This window comes from Mustela erminea, chromosome 10 (assembly GCF_009829155.1).
Source record: "Mustela erminea isolate mMusErm1 chromosome 10, mMusErm1.Pri, whole genome shotgun sequence".
NCBI lineage: Eukaryota > Metazoa > Chordata > Mammalia > Carnivora > Mustelidae > Mustela > Mustela erminea.
The window spans coordinates 76,999,667-77,021,683 of NC_045623.1; the positions used below are offsets into that span (position 1 = coordinate 76,999,667).

At 37.6% G+C, this 22,017-nt stretch overlaps 1 protein-coding gene across 1 annotated transcript in view; it reads right to left on the minus strand.

Moving 5' to 3' along the window:
• CCDC30 (coiled-coil domain containing 30) overlaps window positions 1–22,017 on the minus strand; it is a 115,823-nt gene that overhangs the window by 83,367 nt on the left and 10,439 nt on the right. Inside the window, 4 exon segments of the mRNA XM_032302166.1 lie at window positions 6,201–6,272; window positions 13,111–13,264; window positions 14,719–14,808; window positions 18,653–18,846. Coding sequence (XP_032158057.1) covers window positions 6,201–6,272; window positions 13,111–13,264; window positions 14,719–14,808; window positions 18,653–18,846 — 510 coding nt within the window.

The window sequence follows — 22,017 nt, forward strand, 5'->3', positions numbered from 1 at the left end:
TTCTTTTGTCCCCTTCGTATTTTTTCTCCCATATATAATTTTTTAATTTGAAAAGTGCAGAAAACCCACCAAAAAGAAAAAAAATCATTCATAATCCTACCCTGTATGTGTGAGTGAATGTGTATATATAATGAGAGAGACAGAGACAGTTTTTCGCCTGCGCAGTTTTTAAAGATTTAAACAATGCTACATAATCTGTCTGCAAGTTTACCACTTGTGACTATGTCATAGATGTCTTTACAGGAAAATCCTTATAAAGTCACTTTCCATTTCTCATTTGGAACTATTTTTAGATTAGTTTTTTTAATTCATTTTTTAAAATTTTTTATTAACAAATAATGTATTATTAGCCCCAGGGGTACAGGTCTGTGAATCGCCAGGCTTACACACTTCATAGCACTTACCATAGCACACACCCTCCCCAATGTCCATAACCCAACCACCCTCTCCTACTCACCTCCTCCCCCCACCCGCCCCTCAACCCTCAGTTTGTTTTGTGAGATTAATTGTCTTATTTTTAGATTAGTTTTACTGGTCCTTGCTCTTCCTATAAATGGAATCTTAATATATGTATTTTTTGTGTCAGGCTTCTTTTGCTCAATATATATTTTGGGGATGCCATCTGTCATATCGATAATTTATTCCTCCCTACTCTTTAGTCCATCTTATTCATATACCACTTATTAATATATCAGTCTTCATCTAGTCTCATTTTGCTCTGCACAGTGCAGCACTGTCCCAATGTGCCACAATGTGTGTCACTTTTCCCCTACTGAAGAAGATTCAGGTGTGTTGCCAGTGCTTTACTCTTACAAACAATTCTAACATCATTATCCTTATTTATCAATCTTTAGGCATTTATGACATTATTTCCAAAAAATAAATCCCCAGAAATGGGACAGCTGGATTGTAAGATATGTGCATTTAGAAAATTTGACAGATATTGCCAAATTACTCTTTATTTATTTTTTAATGATTTTTTAAAAAGATTTTATGTATTCGAGAGAGAGCAAGAGACCGAGAGAGCATAAGCATATGGAGAGGCAGAGGGAGAGGGAGAAGCAGATTCCCCACTGGGCAGGGAACCCAATGTGGGGCTCGACCCTTCCAGGATCCTGAGATCATAACCTGAGCCGAAGGCAGATGCTTAACTGACTGAGCCACTAAGGTGCCCCCCAAATTACTCTTTAAAAAGATTGTAGAAAGTTACATTTTGTGCAATGACACCGCCCATTTCTCCACACTGAATGTTACCAGAATTTCAATTTTCATAAATCTTAAAAATGCATTTTAATAATGGCTCATTGTAAACAATGATTTATTTATTTATTTAGAGAGAGAGAGTAAGGGGGGGGCAGAGAGAGAGGGAGAGAGGAAACCCAAGCGGACTCTACAGTAAGTGCGGAGCCTAACGCAGGGCTCAGTCTCACAACCCTGAGATCAGTCAGGCCTGAGGCGAAACCAAGAGTGGGACACAACCAACTCTACCACCCTGCACCCTAATAATGACTTGTTTTAAATGCAATATTGTTTTGCTGATCACAATATGAATGAATATAGGCTTTTTGTTAAAAAGAAAGAAGTATACGGTTATGTTCAAAGTGGATATTCTCATCTAACCCTTACTCACCACCCTGACCCAAAATAATATGGTTAATATTTAGTAAATATTTTATATGCATATTCTTCAGACAAGGGTTATACTAAAAATATGCAATAACTCCTAAATCATGGACCCTCACGTATAAGAACATAGCTCCAGAGAAGCGTTCTAGAGAATTGCTAAGTATTATCTGTTTAGTGGCTGGGAAGACAAAGGGCAGAGAGGAGCTTGGCCAGCTGGAGTAGCTGACAGACAGCTGAAAGACTCAGGCCAGCAGCTATTTACAACTGATACAAAATTATTCCAGTGTCTTCACAACTTTATTGCCATACATTAATGTGTACCACCTCATAGCAGTCCTGTGAACATACACAGACACACATACATATGCAAAAAATAAAAACCAGAATAGCATTATACCACATATACAACTTGCTTTTTTCACTTGATAATATATCACAGATATCTATTCACATCTGTGCACATAGATTTATGTTCTTATTAATAGATAAACAGTCACTTAGTTAGCCAATCCATTGTGGATAAATACAACTTAGTTTTGTTACCCCAAAAGTTACTTCTTACTCTTTGTACTTCTTTTTTTTTTTCTTAAAGATTTTATTTATTTATTTGACACACAGAGAGAGAGAGAGAGATCACAAGTAGGCAGAGAGAGGAGGAAGCAGGCTCCCCGCTGAGCAGAGAGCCTGATATGGGGCTCAATCCCAGGACCCTGAAATCATGACCTGAGCTGAAGGCAGAGGTTTAATCCACTGAGCCACCCAAGTGCCCGGTACTATTAATTCTTAAAACTTATTTTAGAATTTACTAGTGAAGACATCTGAGCCTAGAGTTTTCTTCATGGGAAGATTTTTTTTTTTAAGATTTTATTTATTTATTTGACAGACAGAGATCACAAGTAGGCAGAGAGGCAGGCAGAGAGAGAGAGAGGAGGAAGCAGGCTCCCTGTGGAGCAGAGAGCCCGATGCGGGGCTCGATCCCAGGACCCCAGGATCATGACCTGAGCTGAAGGCAGAGGCTTAACCCACTGAGCCACCCAGGCGCCCCCTGGGAAGATTCTTAACTACAAATTCAATTCCTTGGGCAGATTTCTTCTTGAGTGAGGTTTAGTAGTTTGTCTTTGAATGAATGTGTTCATGTCATAGAGGTCATCAAATATAGTGGCATAAAGTTGTTCAAAATATTCCCTTGTTATCTTTTTGGTCTGTAGAAATGTTCTGTCATTTCTTGTACTGGTGATTTGTTATCTTCTCTTTTTTTTTTCATGATCAAATTAGAAGTTTACCAGTGTTATTGATCCTTCCAAAGAACCACTCTTGGTTCTACAGTATACTCTCCTGTGGTTCTGTCTTTAATTTTTTTCACTTCAACACTTATTTTTAATACCATTTTCATTTCACTTATTTTTGCTGGGTTTTTAAGGTGAAAGGTTGGATCACTTTGAGTCCTTTATCAATTTCTGGTATAAGCATTAAATGGTATAAATTCTCATCCAAGAACAGATTTAGTTACTTCCCCCAAATATTGATATGATTTTTCATTTTCATTCAAGTTAATTCATGGAAAATATTTTCTAACATCTCTTGTAATTTTTTCTCTGAAGGCATGGCAGTTTAGAAATACCTTATTTGGGGATGCCTGGGTGGCTCAGTCAGTTAAGCAGCTGCCTTCGGCTCAGGTCATGATCCCAGTGTCTTGGGATCGAGTCCCACATCGGACTCCTTGCTCGGCAGGGAGCCTGCTTCTCCCTCTGCCTCTGCCTGCCACTCTGCCTCCCTGTGTGTGCTCTTTCTCTCTCTCTCTCTGACAAATAAATAAAAATAAAATCCTTCAATTATCATATGGTTTCACTTACTTGTGGAGCATAACAAATAGCATGGAGGACATGGGGACTTAGAGTGGAGAAGGGAGTTGGGGGAAATTGGAAGGGGAGGTGAACCATGAGAGACTATGGACTCTGAAAAACAATCTGAGGGTTTTGAAGGGACGGGGGGTGGGAGGTTGGGGTACCAGGTGGTGGGTATTATAGAGGGCACGGATTGCATGGAGCACGGGGTGTGGTGCAAAAATAATGAATACTGTTATGCTGGAAATAAAAAAATATATATATAAAAAAAAAATCTTAAAAAAAAAAAAATTTTTAGAAATATCTTGTTTGGCTTCCAAATATTTGGGGATTGTCTAAACATACTTATGTTATTGATTCTTTGTTTAATTCTATTATGGTCAGAGAACACAATTTGTGTGACTTCAGTTCCTCCACAGAAAGTTGTTTTACGGCTCAGTACAGCCTCTCCTTGTGAATGTTCCATGCATACTTAAAAAGAACCTGTGATTTGGTGTTTTCTATAATTATCAATTAGGTCATGTTGGTTGGTACTATTCTTAAGTCTTTATCCTTACTGATTTTGTTTCCTTGTTTTATTAGTTGCTAAGAAAGCAGTGTTCATGTTATAAGTATTCATAAATTAAGAAAAGAAGGGTTAACAATCCTGATCACCAATTACAATGTGTGGGGTTTTTTTTCCCCACACATCCAGGCAATTCTTGGACACCAGCTGGGTATCCTATAATTCAACTCAATTCTGACACTATCTAGCTCGAGACAGCATCAGATTCCATAGGTAAGGGCTCTGTCCCACAAGAATGCCTACCATTTTAAATGCCAGTAACAAACCCATCTTGTTACCTGTGCTTCTGACAGACTGGTTATAAATCAGAGGTTGCCATGACCCCCACCTTAATTTGATTAATTTGTCAGAGTGGCTCACAGAATTTACAGAAACATTTTACTCACTAGATTGCCAGTTTATTATAAAAGGATATAACTCAAGAATAGCCAGATGGGAGAGAGGCATGGGGCAAGGTATAAATAAAAGGGTGAGGAGTTTCCATATCCTCTCTGTGCATACCACTCTTCCCAAATCTCCATGTGGTCACCAACCCAGAAGCTCTCCAGACTCTGTCCTTTGGGGTTTTTATAAAGGCTTCATTCATAGGCATGAGTGATGAAATCACTGGCCACTGGTGGCTGAACTCAATCTCTAGCCACTGTCCCCTTCTAGCCTCTGATAACCTAGAGGTTTTCCAACAGTCCCCATTAACATAACAAAAGACACTTTTTATCATTCCCATCCCAGGAAATTTCAAGGGTTTTAGAAGCTTGGTGGCAGAAACGGGGCCAACAATGACAGATGAATAGATAAAGAAGATGTGGTGTACAAACACACACACGCATGCACACACACACACACACTCACACACACACTGGAATATTACCCAGCCATCAAAAAAATAAAATCTTGCCATTTGCAATGATGTGGATGGAACTAGAAGGTATTATGCTAAGTGAAATAAGCCAATCAGAGAAAGACAATTATCATATGATCTCACTGGTATGTGGAATTTAAGAAACAAAATAGACAATCACAGGGGAAGAGAAGAAAAAATAAAACAACACGAGACTAGAGAGGGAGACAAACTGTAAGAGACTCTTAATCATAGGAAACAAACTGAGGATTGTTGAAGGGGAGGGGAGAGGGGGCATGGGATTACTGGGTGATGGACATTAAGGAGGGCATGTGATGTAGTGAGCACTAGGTATTATATAAGACTGATGAGTCACAGACCTATACCTCTGAAACCAATAAAACATTATGTGTTAATTAATTGAATTAAAATAAAAAATTTTTAAAAAGAGGAACAAAGACCAAATATATATTTCTTATTATAAAGCACTGGGTAAACCTAGTTTTAGAATTATTTAAAATGAGTAATATGTTATGGATGCCAGGAAACAAACTGAGGGTTTCAGAGGGGAGCTGGGAGGGGGATGGGTGAGCCTGGTGATGGGTATTAAAGAGAGCACATATTGCGGTGAGCACTGGGTGTTATACTCAAACAACGAATCATGGAACACTACATCAAAAACTAATGAAGTACTGTATGGTAACTAACATAACATAATAAATAAGTAAATAAATAAAATGGGTGACATGTTTTTAATTATTTTTGTAGTTGCTACCACTGTAACACTCAAATCTCATTGTATTATTTATAGCTAGTAGCGTTTTTACATAGTCAAACTATGTCAGATTAACTAATTCATCATGGATTCGAAGCCTATTGGTTTCCAGGTAAACAAGTATGTGTGAGGTATTGTTGAATTCATCATAAAGTGTCTTGATCTCAGTGGTAAAATATGTACTATTGACCGCAGGTTTTGCAGTCAGATATCTATGGGTTCAAATACCAGCTCTACATTACTTAATTCATTAATACTTAATGTAGCTATTGGATAACTCACTTAACCTTGCCATAACTCAGCTTCTTTGTCTATGAAATGGAAATAATAATACTCACTACTTGGAATTGTTGTGAGGATTAGAGTTCATATATATAAGGCATCTGTTACTCAGTAAGCAGCAAGTGGTAGTAGTAGTTATAGTAGTAGAAATAAGTAATAACAGTGGCAATAGGCTTTATTATTATTAGAGAAGATACTATGTAAAAACATGTACAATAAATTTATGCTATTAATGTATATTAAATATATCTGCAAACATGCACAGCTCACCTTTTTCTTTCAGCTTTGTCAAATTTTCTTTCAGTTTCTCAATTTCTAGCTGAGCCTTCTGAAGTGCAGAATCTAAAGAAACAAGAAAATATTTCTGTGAGGAGCAAATGGTTAGTGTGATGATCACATTTAAAATTATTCTCTTTTTTTGGAACACTCCCTTTCTGCTGATTGTCTTTTGAGTTTCTACATAAATGTCACCTCCAGGAAACTTTTCCAGACTCGTCCTCTTAGCGCTCCAACTGCACCCCATCATTATTCCTGATTATGTGATCTCATAATATTACTGTTTCCCTAATTAGAATCCATGTTGAAGAGCGTGGACCACTATAATCAATAGGAGCAACTCAACGTTTTAAGCATGGTACTATCAGCTTTAATTGCACTGAGAAACACTTTTTTTTTTTTAGATTTTATTTGTTTATTTGACAGACAGAGATCACAAGTAGGCAGAGAGGCAGGCAGAGAGAGAGAGGAGAAAGCAGGCTCCCTGCTTAACAGAGAGCCCGATGCAGGGCTTGATCCCAGGACCCTGGGATCATGACTTGAGCCAAAGGCAGAGGCTTTAACCCACTGAGCTACCCAGGTTCCCCAACACTCAGAAATACTTAAAATTAATTTTTGCAATTAGTAATACTTAGAATTTTACCAGTAATGCTCAGCATCCAACTCTTGATTTTGGCACAGGTCATGATCTCAGGGTCATGAGATCAAGCTCCACATCGGGCTCTGCATTCAACAAGGAGTCTACTTGATATTCTCTCTCTTCCTCTCCCTCTGCCCCTCCCCTGCCCCATACATGTGCTCTCTCTAAGCAAAATAAAATAAATCTTTTTTTTAAAAAGAATTTTATCAGTAGTTGCTAGAAATATCAAGACAACAAAATTTCAGGAAATACCTTTTGATACTATTTAAGAATTATGTGAAGATGGCAGAATGGTACAGGGCAAGAGCATGGGACACTGGAGTCAATTGGATTTGGGTTCTTTAATCCAGGTTTTATCACTTTGCCTTCTGGGATCTAGTCATTACCAGTGATATATTTGGTGGGTTTTCTATGTCAGGATGAAGAACCTCCCAGAAATAAAAGACTAACATGAACCTTATAAGAGATTATTCCTATCACAAAGTAAATACATTGGCACAATTGTGCATGTTTCGTTATTATTCCCAAGGCACTCAATTCTTTGGAGTAAATCACAGCCTAATCTACCAGATTCAACTAAAATTATATTTCTGACCATAACAATACTATACCTGCCACTGTTATCAACAGCATCAGCTATTAGTCTCAGATATATTAATATTATAATAAATCTTCGAAGTAAATATTAGCACCCCCATTTTATAGATAAGGGAAGGCTCAGAAAAGTAAGCAACTTGCTCAGTGTCACACAACTAGTAAATGGTAAAGCTGGGACCTGCACTCAAGTCTGTTTGAATACACTGTGCCAGAGATGTGAGAATAGTGCTGTTTTACTAAAACTATGGCTTCGTGATGTGTTCATCTATGGAAGGAGAGGGAGTAGAATGATAGCTGGTGGAGGGGTGTTCTAGAAAGAGGGAAAGCGTATGTGGAGGAGAGAGGGTAGGAGAGAACACTGAGTGCTCTAGGAACATGTAGTCTAATATTGCTTGGGCCTACAGTGCCAAGGGTTATGGGAAATGTGGGATATGAAGCTGGATAGATAGGCAAGGGCCAAACCAGAAAGGCCTTAGAGAGTTCAGAATTTATTTTACAGAATAAATTTTTTATGGAAGCTTAAATTACCGAGGAAGTAATAGAGAAGTTCTGCAAACATTTGATTAGATTTCCACTTAAAAAAAAAAAACAAACCTCTTTTTTTTTTTTTTTAAGATTTTATTTATTTATTTGACAGAGAGAGATGACAAGTAGGCAGAGAGGCAGGCAGAGAGAGAGAGGAGGAAGCAGGCTCCCCGCTGAGCAAGAGCCCGACGCGGGACTCGATCCCAGGACCCTGAGATCACGACCCGAGCCGAAGGCAGCGGCCCAACCCACTGAGCCACCCAGGCGCCCCAAAAAACCTCTTTTTACAATAAAACATACAGCCAAATATATCACATACCAAATTCTGATATATCAGAGACCACCAACAACATCAACTCATGTTGCCAAGTTAGCTTCTCCTGCCATGTTTATGCAGATATTTGAAAATCATAGCTCTCTATCATGACTCTTAAACTACTAATATTTCTAAAACTGTGTTGGCTGTAAGTTTCTGAGACCTCTCTATTGTTTGACAGTTTTACTTTTTAAGTCTATTCCTTTAGTGGTTACCCTCAATAATTTTGGAGGGAACTTTTTTATTATGGAAAATTTCAAACATATATAAAAGTAGATTAAGAAGTTATGACCAGTTATGGAAATACCTATATCTATCATCCAGCTTTTAACAATTGTCAAGCTATAGCCAATCTTGTTTCATTTACATACTTAAATATTACATACTTAAATGGTTTTTTAATGCTGTATAGCAAATCATCACAAATTTAGTGACTTAAAACGATATCCATCTTTCAGCCAACAGTTTTGTAGATCAGAAATCCAGAAATGGTATGGCTGAGTTCTCTAAGAGTCTTATGAGGCTAAAATCAAGGTATGAGGTAGGTGTGTTCCTCTCTGAAGCTTCGGGAAAGAATCCATCTCCAAGCTCATTCAGGTTACGGGCTGAATTTGGTCCCACGGTTTTAGGACTGAAGTTTCCATCTCCTTGCTACTGTTAGCCAGGAAGCTCTCTGAGCTCTTAGAAGCAACCAACATTCTTGGCCACATGGTCTCCTCCATCATCAAAGTCAGCAAAAGAGAATTTCCCTCATATTGAACCCTTTTCACACTTTGAATATCTTTCACCAGGAAAAAAACTAACCCCTTTTAAAGGCTCATCTGATCAGGTCAGTCTCATCCAGGATAATCTCTCTTTCTTAAAGGCAACTGATTTGGGACCTTAACCACATCTGTAAAGGCTTTTCACAGGAGCATCTATATTGTATTTGACTGAATAACTGGGAAAAGTTATGTCTACACCAAGTGGGACTCTTAGAGATGATCTTGGATTTCTTACCATGTTTGCTTTTGGCACTGAATTAATATACCATTGCCTAATCCAAGATCATGAAGGTTTACTGTTTTCTTCCAAGAGGCTCATAGTTTTAACTCTTATATTTAGCTTTGTAGTTTATTTTGAGTTAATTTTTGTGTGGGTATGATGTAAAGGCCTTTAAAAAGCAAATCCCAGAAGCCATATCACTCATCTATAAAGATTTCACTATATATCTCTAAAAGATAAGAATTCTTTTTAAATACTGTTCATTATTTTACTTTATAGTTAAATTGCAAGACAAGAACTCTTTTTATTTATTTATTTTTAAAGATTTTATTTATTTATTTGACAGAGAGAGACACAGTGAGAGAGGGAACACAAGCAGGAGGAGTGGGAGAGGGAGAAGCAGACTCCCTGCTGAGCAAGGAGCCAGACATGGGGCTCTATCCCAGGACCCTGGGATCACGACCTGAGCGGAAGGCAGATGCTTAATGACTGAGCCACCCAGGCGCCCCAAAGAACTCTTTTTAAACCTAAACGCCACGTGTGGTTCAGGAAATTTAACAATTTTTTATATATCCAGTACATATCCACATTTCCAATTATTTCACAAATGTTACAAATGTGTTTGAATCAGTGTCCAGTAAAAGCCACACATAATTGGTTAATAATTCCTTTAAATTAAAAAAAAATCTTTTTCTTTCAATTTATTGACGAATACTCTAAATATTTGACGTGAATTCTTTTTTTATTTTTTAAGATTTTATTTATTTATTTGTCAGAGAGAGAGCGAGCGAGAGCGAGCACAGGCAGACAGAGTGGAAGGCAGAGTCAGAGGGAGAAGTAGGCTCCCTGCGGAGCAAGGAGCCCGATGTGGGACTCGATCCCAGGACACTGGGATTATGACCTGAGCCGAAGGCAGCTGCTTAACCAACTGAGCCACCCAGGTGTCCCGACATGAATTCTTTTTTATTCTTAAAAAAAATCTTTGTCATTATCCAAAATTTTTAATTCCCATCCAAATTTTTTGGATATGATACAGAGCGAGCTAGAAAATAAACTGGATAACTTCATCCAAAAAAAGTCATTTGGGGGGCACGTGAGTGGCTCAGTCGGTTAAGCATCTGCCTTTAGCTCAGGTCATGATCTCAGGGTCTGGGGTCCAGCCCCACATCAGGCTCCCTGCTCAGTGGGGAGTTTGCTTTGCCTTCTCCCTCTGCCCCTCCCCCTTGCTCCGGCTCTCTCTTTCAAATAAATAAAATCTTTAAAAATAAATTAATTAATTAATAAAAGAGTCAGTTTATTGAAAGAAGTAGGCTAATGGTAAACACAGTTACCCAGAAATACATTCTGACTTATAAACTGATGACTCAAGAAGTTATACATAGGGCATACATCGGACTAATATATTTTATTTTATTTTATTTTTTAATAGTACATGTGTTTTTTATTTTATTTTTTAATTTTTTTAAAGATTTTTATTTATTTATTTGACAGAGAGAGATCACAAGTAGGCAGAGAGGCAGGCAGAGAGAGAGGAGGAAGCAGGCTCCCTGCTGAGCAGAGAGCCTAATGCAGAACTCAATCCCAGGACCCCGAGATCATGACCTGAGCTGAAGGCAGCGGCTTAACCCACTGAACCACCCAGGCGCCCCTACATGTGTTTTTTAAAGGACTTGCTAATTTAGCTTCCCAACAGTGCCCCAGTATACTTACTGCAGAGACAGTTTTCAGTTAGTAGTTTAGGAGCTACCAGACTGACCATGGAAGAGGGGGCCATGTGATGGTGGTCTGTTGTGTCCAAATGTAACTAAGGGGATTGGGGGTCCTGGTTTTCCTTTCGCCTTCTGTACTACAAGGAGCAGAGACTGCTTCTCATCATACTCACATAGCCAAATTTCTTTTCTTTTTTTAAAATAGGGTGTATAGCTTACATACCGTAAAATTCACCCTTTTAGGTGAAAGTTCAGTGAATTTTGACAAACTTATCAGGATATAGAACAATTCCATATTCCAAAAATTTCATTTGTGTTCACTGTCTAAAACACATTCTTAACAAAATCTCAACCCTTCTGATATTGTTTTTAAATCCATGTCAATTTGGCAGAATCATTACTGTTTTAACATTTAATACTTTAAAGATATAGTAACCTATATACTGCATTTGAAAATTGGGCAATTTCTTAATCACTGTAAATTATAAATATAGAAAGGGGATAATTTTTAAAGTTTAAACTTTATTCTAAAATAAATTATTGATAAAGGAAAGATTTAAATATAAACAAGGAAACCATAAAAGCACAATAAAACACTATAGAGATGAACACTTTCAAAAACCTTGTAGTGATATAGAAAAGGTTTTTATACATGAAAACCCAGAAGCCCTACAGAATAACTCTGATAAACCCAACTTGATAAATATTAGCATTTCTTTATGGCAAGCCCCCCCAACACAACATTTATAACCAACAGAAGGCTCATATCCATAATATATAAAGAATTTTAAAAGTTTTGTTTTTTTGGTTTTTTTGGTTTTTTTGTTTTTAACTAAGTAATATCTATGCCCAATGTGGGGCTCGAACTCATGATCCTAAGATCAAGAGTCACATGCTCTACAGACTGAGCCAGCCAGGTGCTCCAGGAGTATATAAAGAATTTTTACAAATTAATAAAAGATACAACCCAATAGAAAAAGTACAGGAGACTTAAGCAGGTACTTCATAAAATAGTGTATCCAAATGAGCAACGACAAGAGTAACAAGAAATGATGACAGGGTTTTCAGTTCATCAGCCATCAGGGAAATGCAAATGAGAGCCATCACTAAATACCATACACTTACCGGAAAAGGCCAAGTTAATAAAACTGACGATGCCAAATACTGACAAAGAATGTGGAGCAACCAAAATCTCAGTAACAACTGAGATTCAGTATACAACTGAAGCGAGCTTAAATTGATACAACTATTTGGAAGACAGTGTAACAGTTATCTACCAAAGTAGAATATGCACATAACGCTTTGATCCAATCATTAGGATCATTAAGTCTATCACAATCAGAAATGTGTTGGTAAGTCCAAGAATATTCCTAGCAGCACTATTCATAAGAGAGCACAGCTGGAAGCAACCCAAATGTCCATCAACAGTAGAACGGCCAGATAAAGTGAATGGTAGTGTGTTCATTCAGCGGACTATTATACAACCAGCATAAGTCAACAAAGTGCTGCTATATGCAACAGCATGAGCCAGTCTCACCAACGTAAGATTGAACAAGAGAAGCAAACTAGGGGCACCTGGGTGGCTCAGTCATTAAGCATCTGCCTTTGGTTCGGGTCATTATCCCAGCGTCCTGGGATGGAGCCCCGCATTGGGCTCCCTGCTCAGCAGGAAGCCTCCTTTCCCTCTCCCACTCCCCCTGCTTGTGTTCCCTCTGTCGCTGTGTCTGTCTCTGTCAAATAAATAAAACCTTAAAAAAAAAAAAAGAAAGAAAAATTAAATTTAAGAATGCATATTGCCTGCAGTCAAAACTCCAAAAGAGTGTGAAAAGTCAGAATAATGGTTCCTTCTGGGTGGGAGAGGGTGTAGACCTAGCGAGAAGAAACAAAGGGGGCTCTGGAATGCTGGGAGCACCTTGCACCCCATGATGTGCACTCAGGAGTTGTGCATGTTTGGGTAGGTATATTATGCTTATGCTTCAGTAGAAATTTCTGGACACTGTACAAAAAGAAGCTTTTATCAAACTTTATGTGTTTCAGATTTTTTTCCCTCAATGTACTCATGTTCCACCCTGAGAAAAGGTCAATTACATTTAAAACCATCATCAAAACAGTTCCTCTGCAACCATAGCTTACCTAATTTCCCCTGTTCTTTCTTCTTCTCCTGTAGCTCATCAGTGAGCCTTTGGATCTCTTTCTGGGCCATCCCTAACTTCTCTGCTGCTTCGTCTCCATTTCTCTCCAGGCAGTATTGTGACGTTTTATCTTTTTCCAGGTCTTCATTACGGGACTGAAATAAAAGCGTTGTTAGTAATAAAACAAAAATTAAATGTACTCTTATAACACTGCACTATTTCCCACAAGCATTTGAAAGCTAACAAAGAAAAACAGCAAACAATATTTCATTTGTATGTATTTCTTTTATTAAGTGAAATCATGAATATTGGTGACATTTGATTTTTTTACCTATAAACATACAACTTCTTATAGTTCAACCTAATATATCTAAGAGTTTACGGTTATGTGATTATAAAAAATAGAAATTTTATCATAAAAGTGAGTATCATCTGGTGAAAAAGAGAAAAAACTCTTCATGTGTATGTTTCACTAAATACAGTTTACAAAATGCTTTCACATGGAATATTTCATTTAATGTCAAGGTATGCACACACTCAAATCATGTTTACGGCTCCTTTTCTGCAATTATTTTCAAAGCATTTTAAAAGTTAAGAAATTCAGTCTCAATTATATCTTGCTTTTGATCCCCCAAATATGTATTAATTTACATAATTATCTTACAAATATTTCTAAAAGATAAGAAGACAACCAAAATACCATCTGCATAACAAAACAAAACTTCTAGCACATCAGTATATATCCTTGCAGTATTTTTTATTTGTAACATTTTCACATAGTCATAATCCCAATCTCTGTACTTCTCTTTTTCATTTAACATTATATGAGAAACATTCCCACAAAAATTGTACAGATTTTGTAATGATAATTTTTAAAGGCTATAATGTTCTGTAATGGGTGTCACATGATTTATATAATCACTTAAACATTTGGTAGTTTCCAATTTTTGCTATCTAAAATAATACTATGATATACAGTTTTATCCCTATACATTTATCTTGGGTTACTTCCTGTGATTAAATTCCGAGCATATACTTTATTTGTTGGATTTAGCACTTAATAACATTTCCCCAGAGCAAAAAATTTAATTCCATAAGGAGAATTGGTTATACTTAAAATAATATGCTATATATATTAAAGGACTATCCAAAATAAAGGACTCCAAACATATTTGGGAAGGATTATCCCAAAGTGATTTTTCAAAGGATGTAACACACACTGATTTTAAATTTTTATACATTTTTTTAAAAATCAGCTATTTATTTTTTCTTCCCAAATCTTTGTGATATATTTATACATTTATGTACAATTCTATAATCTTCACAGCATGGATTTATATTTTAATATATTCAAACAAAATACTTGTTAAAAACTAATGTGTTAGATGGGGGTTGGGAGAGGGTGGGGTGGGGTTATGGACATTGGGGAGGGTATGTGCTATGGTGAGTGCTGTGAAGTGTGTAAACCTGGCGATTCACAAACCTGTACCCAGGGGCTAATAATACATTATATGTTTATATTTTTTAAAAAGCTAATATGTAATTAGCTCCTATTACTAATCAAAGGATTCTTTTTTTTTTCTTTTCTTTTCTTTTTTTTTTTTTTTACCTCACTCAGAGATTTTCCAGGCTGCCGCACAGGTACCTGATATTTCTCATGTTCTCTTTGCAGAGGCTGGTGAATTTGCTCAAATTTCTCCTAAATAAATAATGAGAGAAATAAAACGTACATCAGTCAATCTTCATAAATGTCATTTAAATTTTTTTTAAAAAGCGAAAAAAAAAAAGCACAGTCCAATCCATTTTATGAGCTTAGGCAATGCATTTTCAATGAGATAATATCACACCCAATATCACAACCAATGAAAATTGGTTCCTATGGGGACAAAAAAATCTTATTCTTTTTATGTGCAAAGCATGATATGCCTACAGTACACAGAACTCTACAGTAGTATTAAAATTTCATGGGGGAGTGATTGGGAAAAATTATCTAAAAATGTCATTATAGAGGCAATAATGAAAAATGATTGGCTAACACTGGCTAGCCAAACCTTGAGATTAAAACCCAACAGGGGTGCCTGGGTGGCTCAATGGGTTAAAGCCTCTGCCTTTGGCTCAGGTCATGGTCCCAGGGTCCTGGGATGGAGCCCTGCATTGGGCTCTCTGCTCTGCAGAGAGCCTGTTTCCTCCTCTCTTTGCCTGTCTCTCTGCCTACTTGTGATCTCTGTCTGTCAAATAAATAAATAAAATCTTAAAAAAAAAAAAAAAGAAGCCCAACAAAGATAACAGGGGAAAGAAAAATCACAGGGCAATCTTCTCATTCATAAATGTAGATTAAAAATCATAAACAAAATTTTATCAAAAATAATCTTACAATATCTAGAAAGGATAACATATCATGAACAAGTTGGATTTGTCCCAGCATTGCAACAACAGGTTGGACATTAGAAAAATAAATCAATGAAATTCTCTCATTAACAGATTCAAGTTCTAAATTATTTCATAATCAATGGCTACAAAAAACAGTTTATAAATTCACCACTGGTTCCTAATAAAAGCTCTTAGCAAACTAGGAATAAGAGGGTAAATAATAGATAATAAGTAAACACTACCATTTGAAACAAAACCTTCAGCAAACATCATACATAATAGTAAATCACTAAATGTTTTCTCCAATATTAATAACAAAATGATAAAGCTAGATACTACTAATAATAATACTAACTTCAAGATAACAGTAAAGAGCCTAGCCAATATAAGGCAAGAAAAAGAACTAAAAGGGGGGTGCCTGGGTGGCTCAGTGGGTTAAGCCTCTGTCTTCAGCTCGGGTCATGGTCCCAGGGTCCTGGGATTGAGCCCCACATCGGGCTCTCTGCTCCTCGGGGAGCCTGCTTCCTCCTCTCCCTCTGCCTACTTGTGAGCTCTGTCTGTCAAATAAATAAAATCTTTAAAAAAAAAAGAACTAAAAGGAATAAGGACTGAAAAGGAAGAAACAAAAGTATCATTATTCTCAGACAATATCATTGTATAGGTAGAAAATATTTTAAATCTTCAAAAAAATTTTCAGAATGAATAAGAGGGGTGCCTGTTTGGCTCAGTCAGTAGAACACATGACTCTTGATCTCAGGGTTATGAGTTTAAGCCCCACATTCGGTGTGGAGCCTACTTAAAAAAATAAATAAATAAAAATAAAGAGCAAAAATAAATTTAAAATATTTGTTTATTATTTATTTATTTTATAAATAAATATGTAAAATTAATAGGAAGTTTTAGCAACAATGTTAAGTGTTGGTCAGTATATAAAATAATTATACTTTTAAATACCAGCAATAGATAGTTAGAAAATTAATTCCTTTTTAAAAAGATAGCTTAATAGCATCCAAAAATATGAAATACCTAGAAATAAATGTTAACAACACGTGTAAGATTTTGTGGGAAAAATCATAAAACTTTACTTATATACATGAAAAAATACATGGATATTCTATGATCACAGATCACATCAATATTTTAAGATAGCAAATTCCTCTTTTTTTTTTTTTAAGATTTTATTTGTTTATTTGACAGAAAGAGAGAGATCAGAGGTAGGCAGAGAGGCAGGCAGAGGGGAATGGGGAGAGGCAGGCTCCCCACTGAGCAAAGAGCCCAATGCGGGCTCGTTCCCAGGATGCTGAGATCGTGACCCAAGCCGAAGGCAGAGGCCCAACACACTGAACCACCCAGGTGCCCCTCCTCTGGTTTTTTTTTTTTTTTTTTAAGATTTTATTTATTTATTTGTCAGAGAGAGAGAGCACAAGAAGAGGGAACAGCAGGCAGAGGAAGAAGCAGGCTCCCCACTGAGAAAAGAGCCCCATTTGAGACTCGATCCCAGCACCCTGGGATCATGACCCGAGCCAAAGGCAGACACCCAACCTACTTAGCCACATAGGAGTCCTGATAGTAAATTCCTCTTAAACTGATTCAATACAACCAAAAACCAAAATCCCAGATTTTGTAATAACATGAACCAGAATGTTACTCTTTCCTCTTAAAATTATTTAGTGTGACTCTCCAGACCTTCTATAACAAAGTTCATCAAATGTTTTTATGCCTTAGGGCACCTGGCTGCCTCAGTAGGTTTGTAGCCAGCAACTCTTGATCTTGGGGTTGTAGGTTCAAGCTCCATGCTGGGTTTAGAGATTACTGAAAAATAAAATCTTAAAAAAAAAAAAAGAAAGTGTTTCTGCCCCTAGTATGGTTCAGGAACATTGCTGGGTGCTGAGTCCAAACTTTAGCTTAGCATATGAATCTCACCATGATGTGGTTCCTGAAAATATCTCCAGCCACATTTCTCAGCATTCACTCACATGAACCAGTCTGTGATATATACTGTTTCCTCTGCCAGGAATGCCTTTCCCAGCTTCTTCATCTAGCTAACACATACTCAGTTTTCAAAATACTACTCAACATCTCCTCTGGAAGGCTTTTCAGTTCCCTGACCCATTACATCTGACTCAAACCCTCCTCTGAGTTTCTCGAACCTTCTATGCCTTCTTTTATCATGGGACTTTACACACTGAACTGTAACCACTGGCTTTTTTCTTTCCTCCATTAGCTTGTAAGCTTGCAAGTCCAAATCATGTCTAACTTGACTGTGTTTCTACATTCGCTGGCACCGAGCCTGGCACATGGAAAGTTCTCAATAAACGGTAACAATAATGCTAATTAATAAGCTGGTTTCTCTTCAGATAGCATAAATTTTTCACCTTTTACTACAGATTTCTGTACTACAGATTTTTTTCTGAGGAAAAAAACCCCCACAAGAATGCTAATTAATGTGTGAGGTACTATTCAAGAGCCTATATGTTATTTCATTTTCATGATAGCCTTGTGGAGTAGTTGAGTCAGTCCCAGATTTTATAGATGAGAAAATCAACACTCACAAAAGTTAACTAACTTGCTCAAGTTCATACCAAGAACAAGTGGCAGAGAAGTCCGTCCAAAAATGAAACCTATATACTTGGGGGGCCTTGGCAAAGTCGGTTGAGTGGACAGCTCTTGGTTTGGGTTCAGGTCAGGACCCTTAGATGGAGCCCCACATCTGGCTCCAGGGCATGCAGGGTGTTTGCTTCAGAATTCTCTCCCTCTCTCTCTGCCCCTCCCCCACTCACTTGGACATGTTCTCTCTCTCTCTCAAATAAATAAGTAAATCTGTAAAAAAAAAAAATACCAACTTACTGAAGCACTATTAAAACTGGCTTCCTAGGGGCGCTTGGGTGGCTCAGTGGGTTAAGCCTCTGCCTTCAGCTCAGGTCATGATCCCAGGGTCCTGGGATCGAACCCTGCATCGAGCTCTCTGCTCAGTAGGGAACCTGCCTCCCCCTCTCTCTCTGCCTGCCTCTCTGCCTACTTGTGATCTCTGTCTGTCAAATAAATAAATAAAATCTTTTAAAAAAAAAACTGGCTTCCTAGTAATTTAATGAATGATTAAGGAAACAAACAAACAAACAAATAAAAAAAAATGGCCTGACTCTTATTCAATTACCTAGTTAATTTCAGAATACCTGGGCAAGTCCTTTCTGTAGGTTACTGGTCATACATCTTTGTGACTCTGGTTTGGGGTCCCCAGTTTCCAGTTTCCTCAAGAGTGTACTTCTTTCTACCAATAAGTATATAATCTGTTCACTGGGGCTGCTCAGAGCTATTTCAGATAAGCCCTCTTTATACAACATTTCTTCAATCTCTTTTATTCGCACTTCTGTTAGGAAGAAATAACAGAAACAAAGCTGTTAAAAGAAATGCCGGCAAATAACTGGTGTTATAAAATGTTAAATGTGTTCTTAATGAAATAGCAAGTTAGTTTTTTAAAAATCAGCTATATTGCTACTACCACTCTTCTGCCCATCCCTTCAGGGCATCTGCAAACTTTCAGAAAAAAAATAACCAAAAAAGTAGTGGAAAAGGGTTCTCAAAAGCAGTAACTATTCTTAATGTTATATAACTTTAAATATTGTTGTTTTATTGAATGCTTACTATGTACTAGGTATTATACCAAGCACTTAAGATAAATTTATGTCATCTAATCTGTGCAACAATTCACTGAGGTAGGAAACATGATTACCCTTTATGAGACAAGGATATAGGCACCAACAAGCCAACCAATTTGTGAAGGTTACTTAACTAGTCCTGCCAAAATTCTTGGTGATTTCAAAATTCAGGTAGATTATTCTAGTGCCCTGGCTTCGCAGTCTCACCAACTAACTTCCAAAGACTGAGTCCTCCACCCCATCTCAGTCCCTACTCCACAGTAATTCTCTAGACCTTGCAGTTAGCAGCAACTCCCCAGTCTCAATTTCAAGCATCCCAGTCTCCAATCACCATTTCCCATATGCTTCGTCTAGTGCTAGATGTCAACAAGTTTTTGACTATACTGACAACTACAATCCACTAACTTTAAACACTTTTCAATGTTCCTTATCCCAGTCCCGTTCCCATTTACTTTCTTAGATTCATCTAAGCAATTCACCATCATAATCACCCCCCTCCTTGAAAACATACACAATTCCCTTGCCCCTCTTTCCTGCCATTATACTTGGCTGACAGAACTCCAGCCCGTAAACGAACCCTTCACCTCTCCTGCCCCTCACTCCAGAAGCAAAGTGTAGCTGGAGAAAACTGCACAGCCAGTGTTGATTGCTTTCACCTAAATTCGTGTCTACTCACCTAAGTGGGTCCTTATTGTCCGCCAATCCTCCCACGGGTCCCTGAAATTCTCTCTTTCATTTTCCAGCGATCTAGACTATTATTTGATTCCTCTCTCTCCTCAAGTCTCCAGCACCTCCTTCCCCCTCATTCTCAGCTGAATACCCCACTTCTTATTTCACTGAGAAAAAAGCAGCACTCCAGCTTCCACAAACTCTCCTTACCAGATCTGCAATTCCCACATACTCTTCCCTCTTGTGAGATTTAACAAACCATCCTTGCTCCTAAGGCCACACTCTCCCCTTGTGTGCTGGATCCCATTCCCACTTCCACTCCCACTTATCTCAAAGACAACATGCTTTCATCATGTCTCTCTGGGACACCACACACTGTTGGTTTTCCTCCTGTCATGCGTGCCACTCCTGCTCAGACTTCTTGGCCAATTTCTCACCTTTCCAACCTCTCTAAACATAGAAATGCCCAGGGCCCAGTCTTCTTTTCATTCCCCAGGTAATCGCCTATCATCCCAAGGCTTTAAGTGTTGGCTATTTACTGATGACTCTCAGATTCGATTCACTGCTCTAGCATGCAGTACCTTCCAAACATACAACATTGTGTACTTGACATTTCCACTGGGATGTCTAATATATGCATCAAAAGGTACATGTCCAAAAGCAAGTTCTTTACTGTCTTTCCCAAATGTCTTCCCATAGCCTCCCCAACCTAAGTAGTTGTAACTCTAATATTCCAACTGCTCAGGCCAGAAAGTCTTGGGTCACCAATGATTTCTCCCCTTTTCTCCCACCCAACATTAAATTCATTACAAAATCGTATTATTTCTACCTTCAAAAAATATTGTTTAATTACATAAGCATTTCTCAAGTGATTAAGTTTTATGCTCCTAAAATAAACCTGTATTTTGCAAACTGCTCACTAAAAGTACTAAAGCTTATTGAAAAACTAGATTGCTACAGACAATTCTAAATCTCTGTCATTGTGTAACTAGAGTGCTATAAAAAACACTGGCAATCCTAATAATTACACTGGTACACTTAAAGAGATACATCAAATTCCTAAAAAAATAAATACTATAGTAAATATAGGACTTTTGTCTTTTTTTAAAAACTCAGGCTTGCTATAAAGGCAAGCTCAAAGAGCTGAGTCTGCGGAGTTATGGAAACAAAGCCAAATGCACAAAGATTAGGGCTACCTTTGCAATAAGCACTTCCCAGGAGAAACATGTGGCCAAATCGAGTCCCAGAGAAGAACGTGGGACAAATTAACTTCATGTATAAACTCCAAGCCTTGCTGATTAGCTCAAATCATTAACATGCTGGGGTACGCTGTATATGAACTTCTGCATTAAAAGGACATAATTCAGGGGAGCCTAGGTGGCTCAGTCCTTAAGCATCTGCCTTTGGTCCAGGTCCTGATCCCAGGATCCTGGGATGGAGCTTTGTGTTGCACTCCCTGCTCTGCAGGAGGCCTGCTTCTCCCTCTTTCATTCCCCTTGCTTGTGTTCCCTCTCTCATTGTGTGTGTGTGCGTGTGTGTGTGTGTGTGTGTGTGTGTGTCAAATAAATAAATAAATAAATGTGTTTTTTTAAGGGTCTTCAAAAATAAATAAATAAATAAATAACAATAAAATGACATAATTCCCCTATTTACCAATCCTTCATAAACTAATTTATACTGGCAGCAGGACACACAGTATCTTCCATTTCTCACAGAATGGCAGATTAGGGCCCTGAACAACCCTCTTGCTGAGAATAACTAAGAATGCCAGAAGAAATTTGAAAGCTCTTAAAAATGCAACTACCATACAGACAAAAATAGAATACAAACTTTTAAAGCAGCAGAAGAAAACTCCACATATTCAATGGAAAACAAGACCGGAAAATCAATGAAACAAGAGTGCAGTACATATGAAATAGAGGTCCTATGCTTAACTTAACCTTTCTACCTGATATCCAAAATAAAGGAAAAACTTCCATTAGCAGAATATTAGAATATTCTAAAGGGGTCCTATCCATGTTCTCACTTGCAGCTTTGTAGTACTTAATAAATAATTTCCTGAGTCCTTAATATGCTAGGCACTTTACAAGGCAGGTGCTGTGGGAAACACAGAAACCACTAAGACCAGGGCATGATCTCTGCCCCAATGGAGCTGACACAGGTCACTGTGACAGTGTGTTAAGTGCTAGAATAGACATTGGAGGAAATAACCA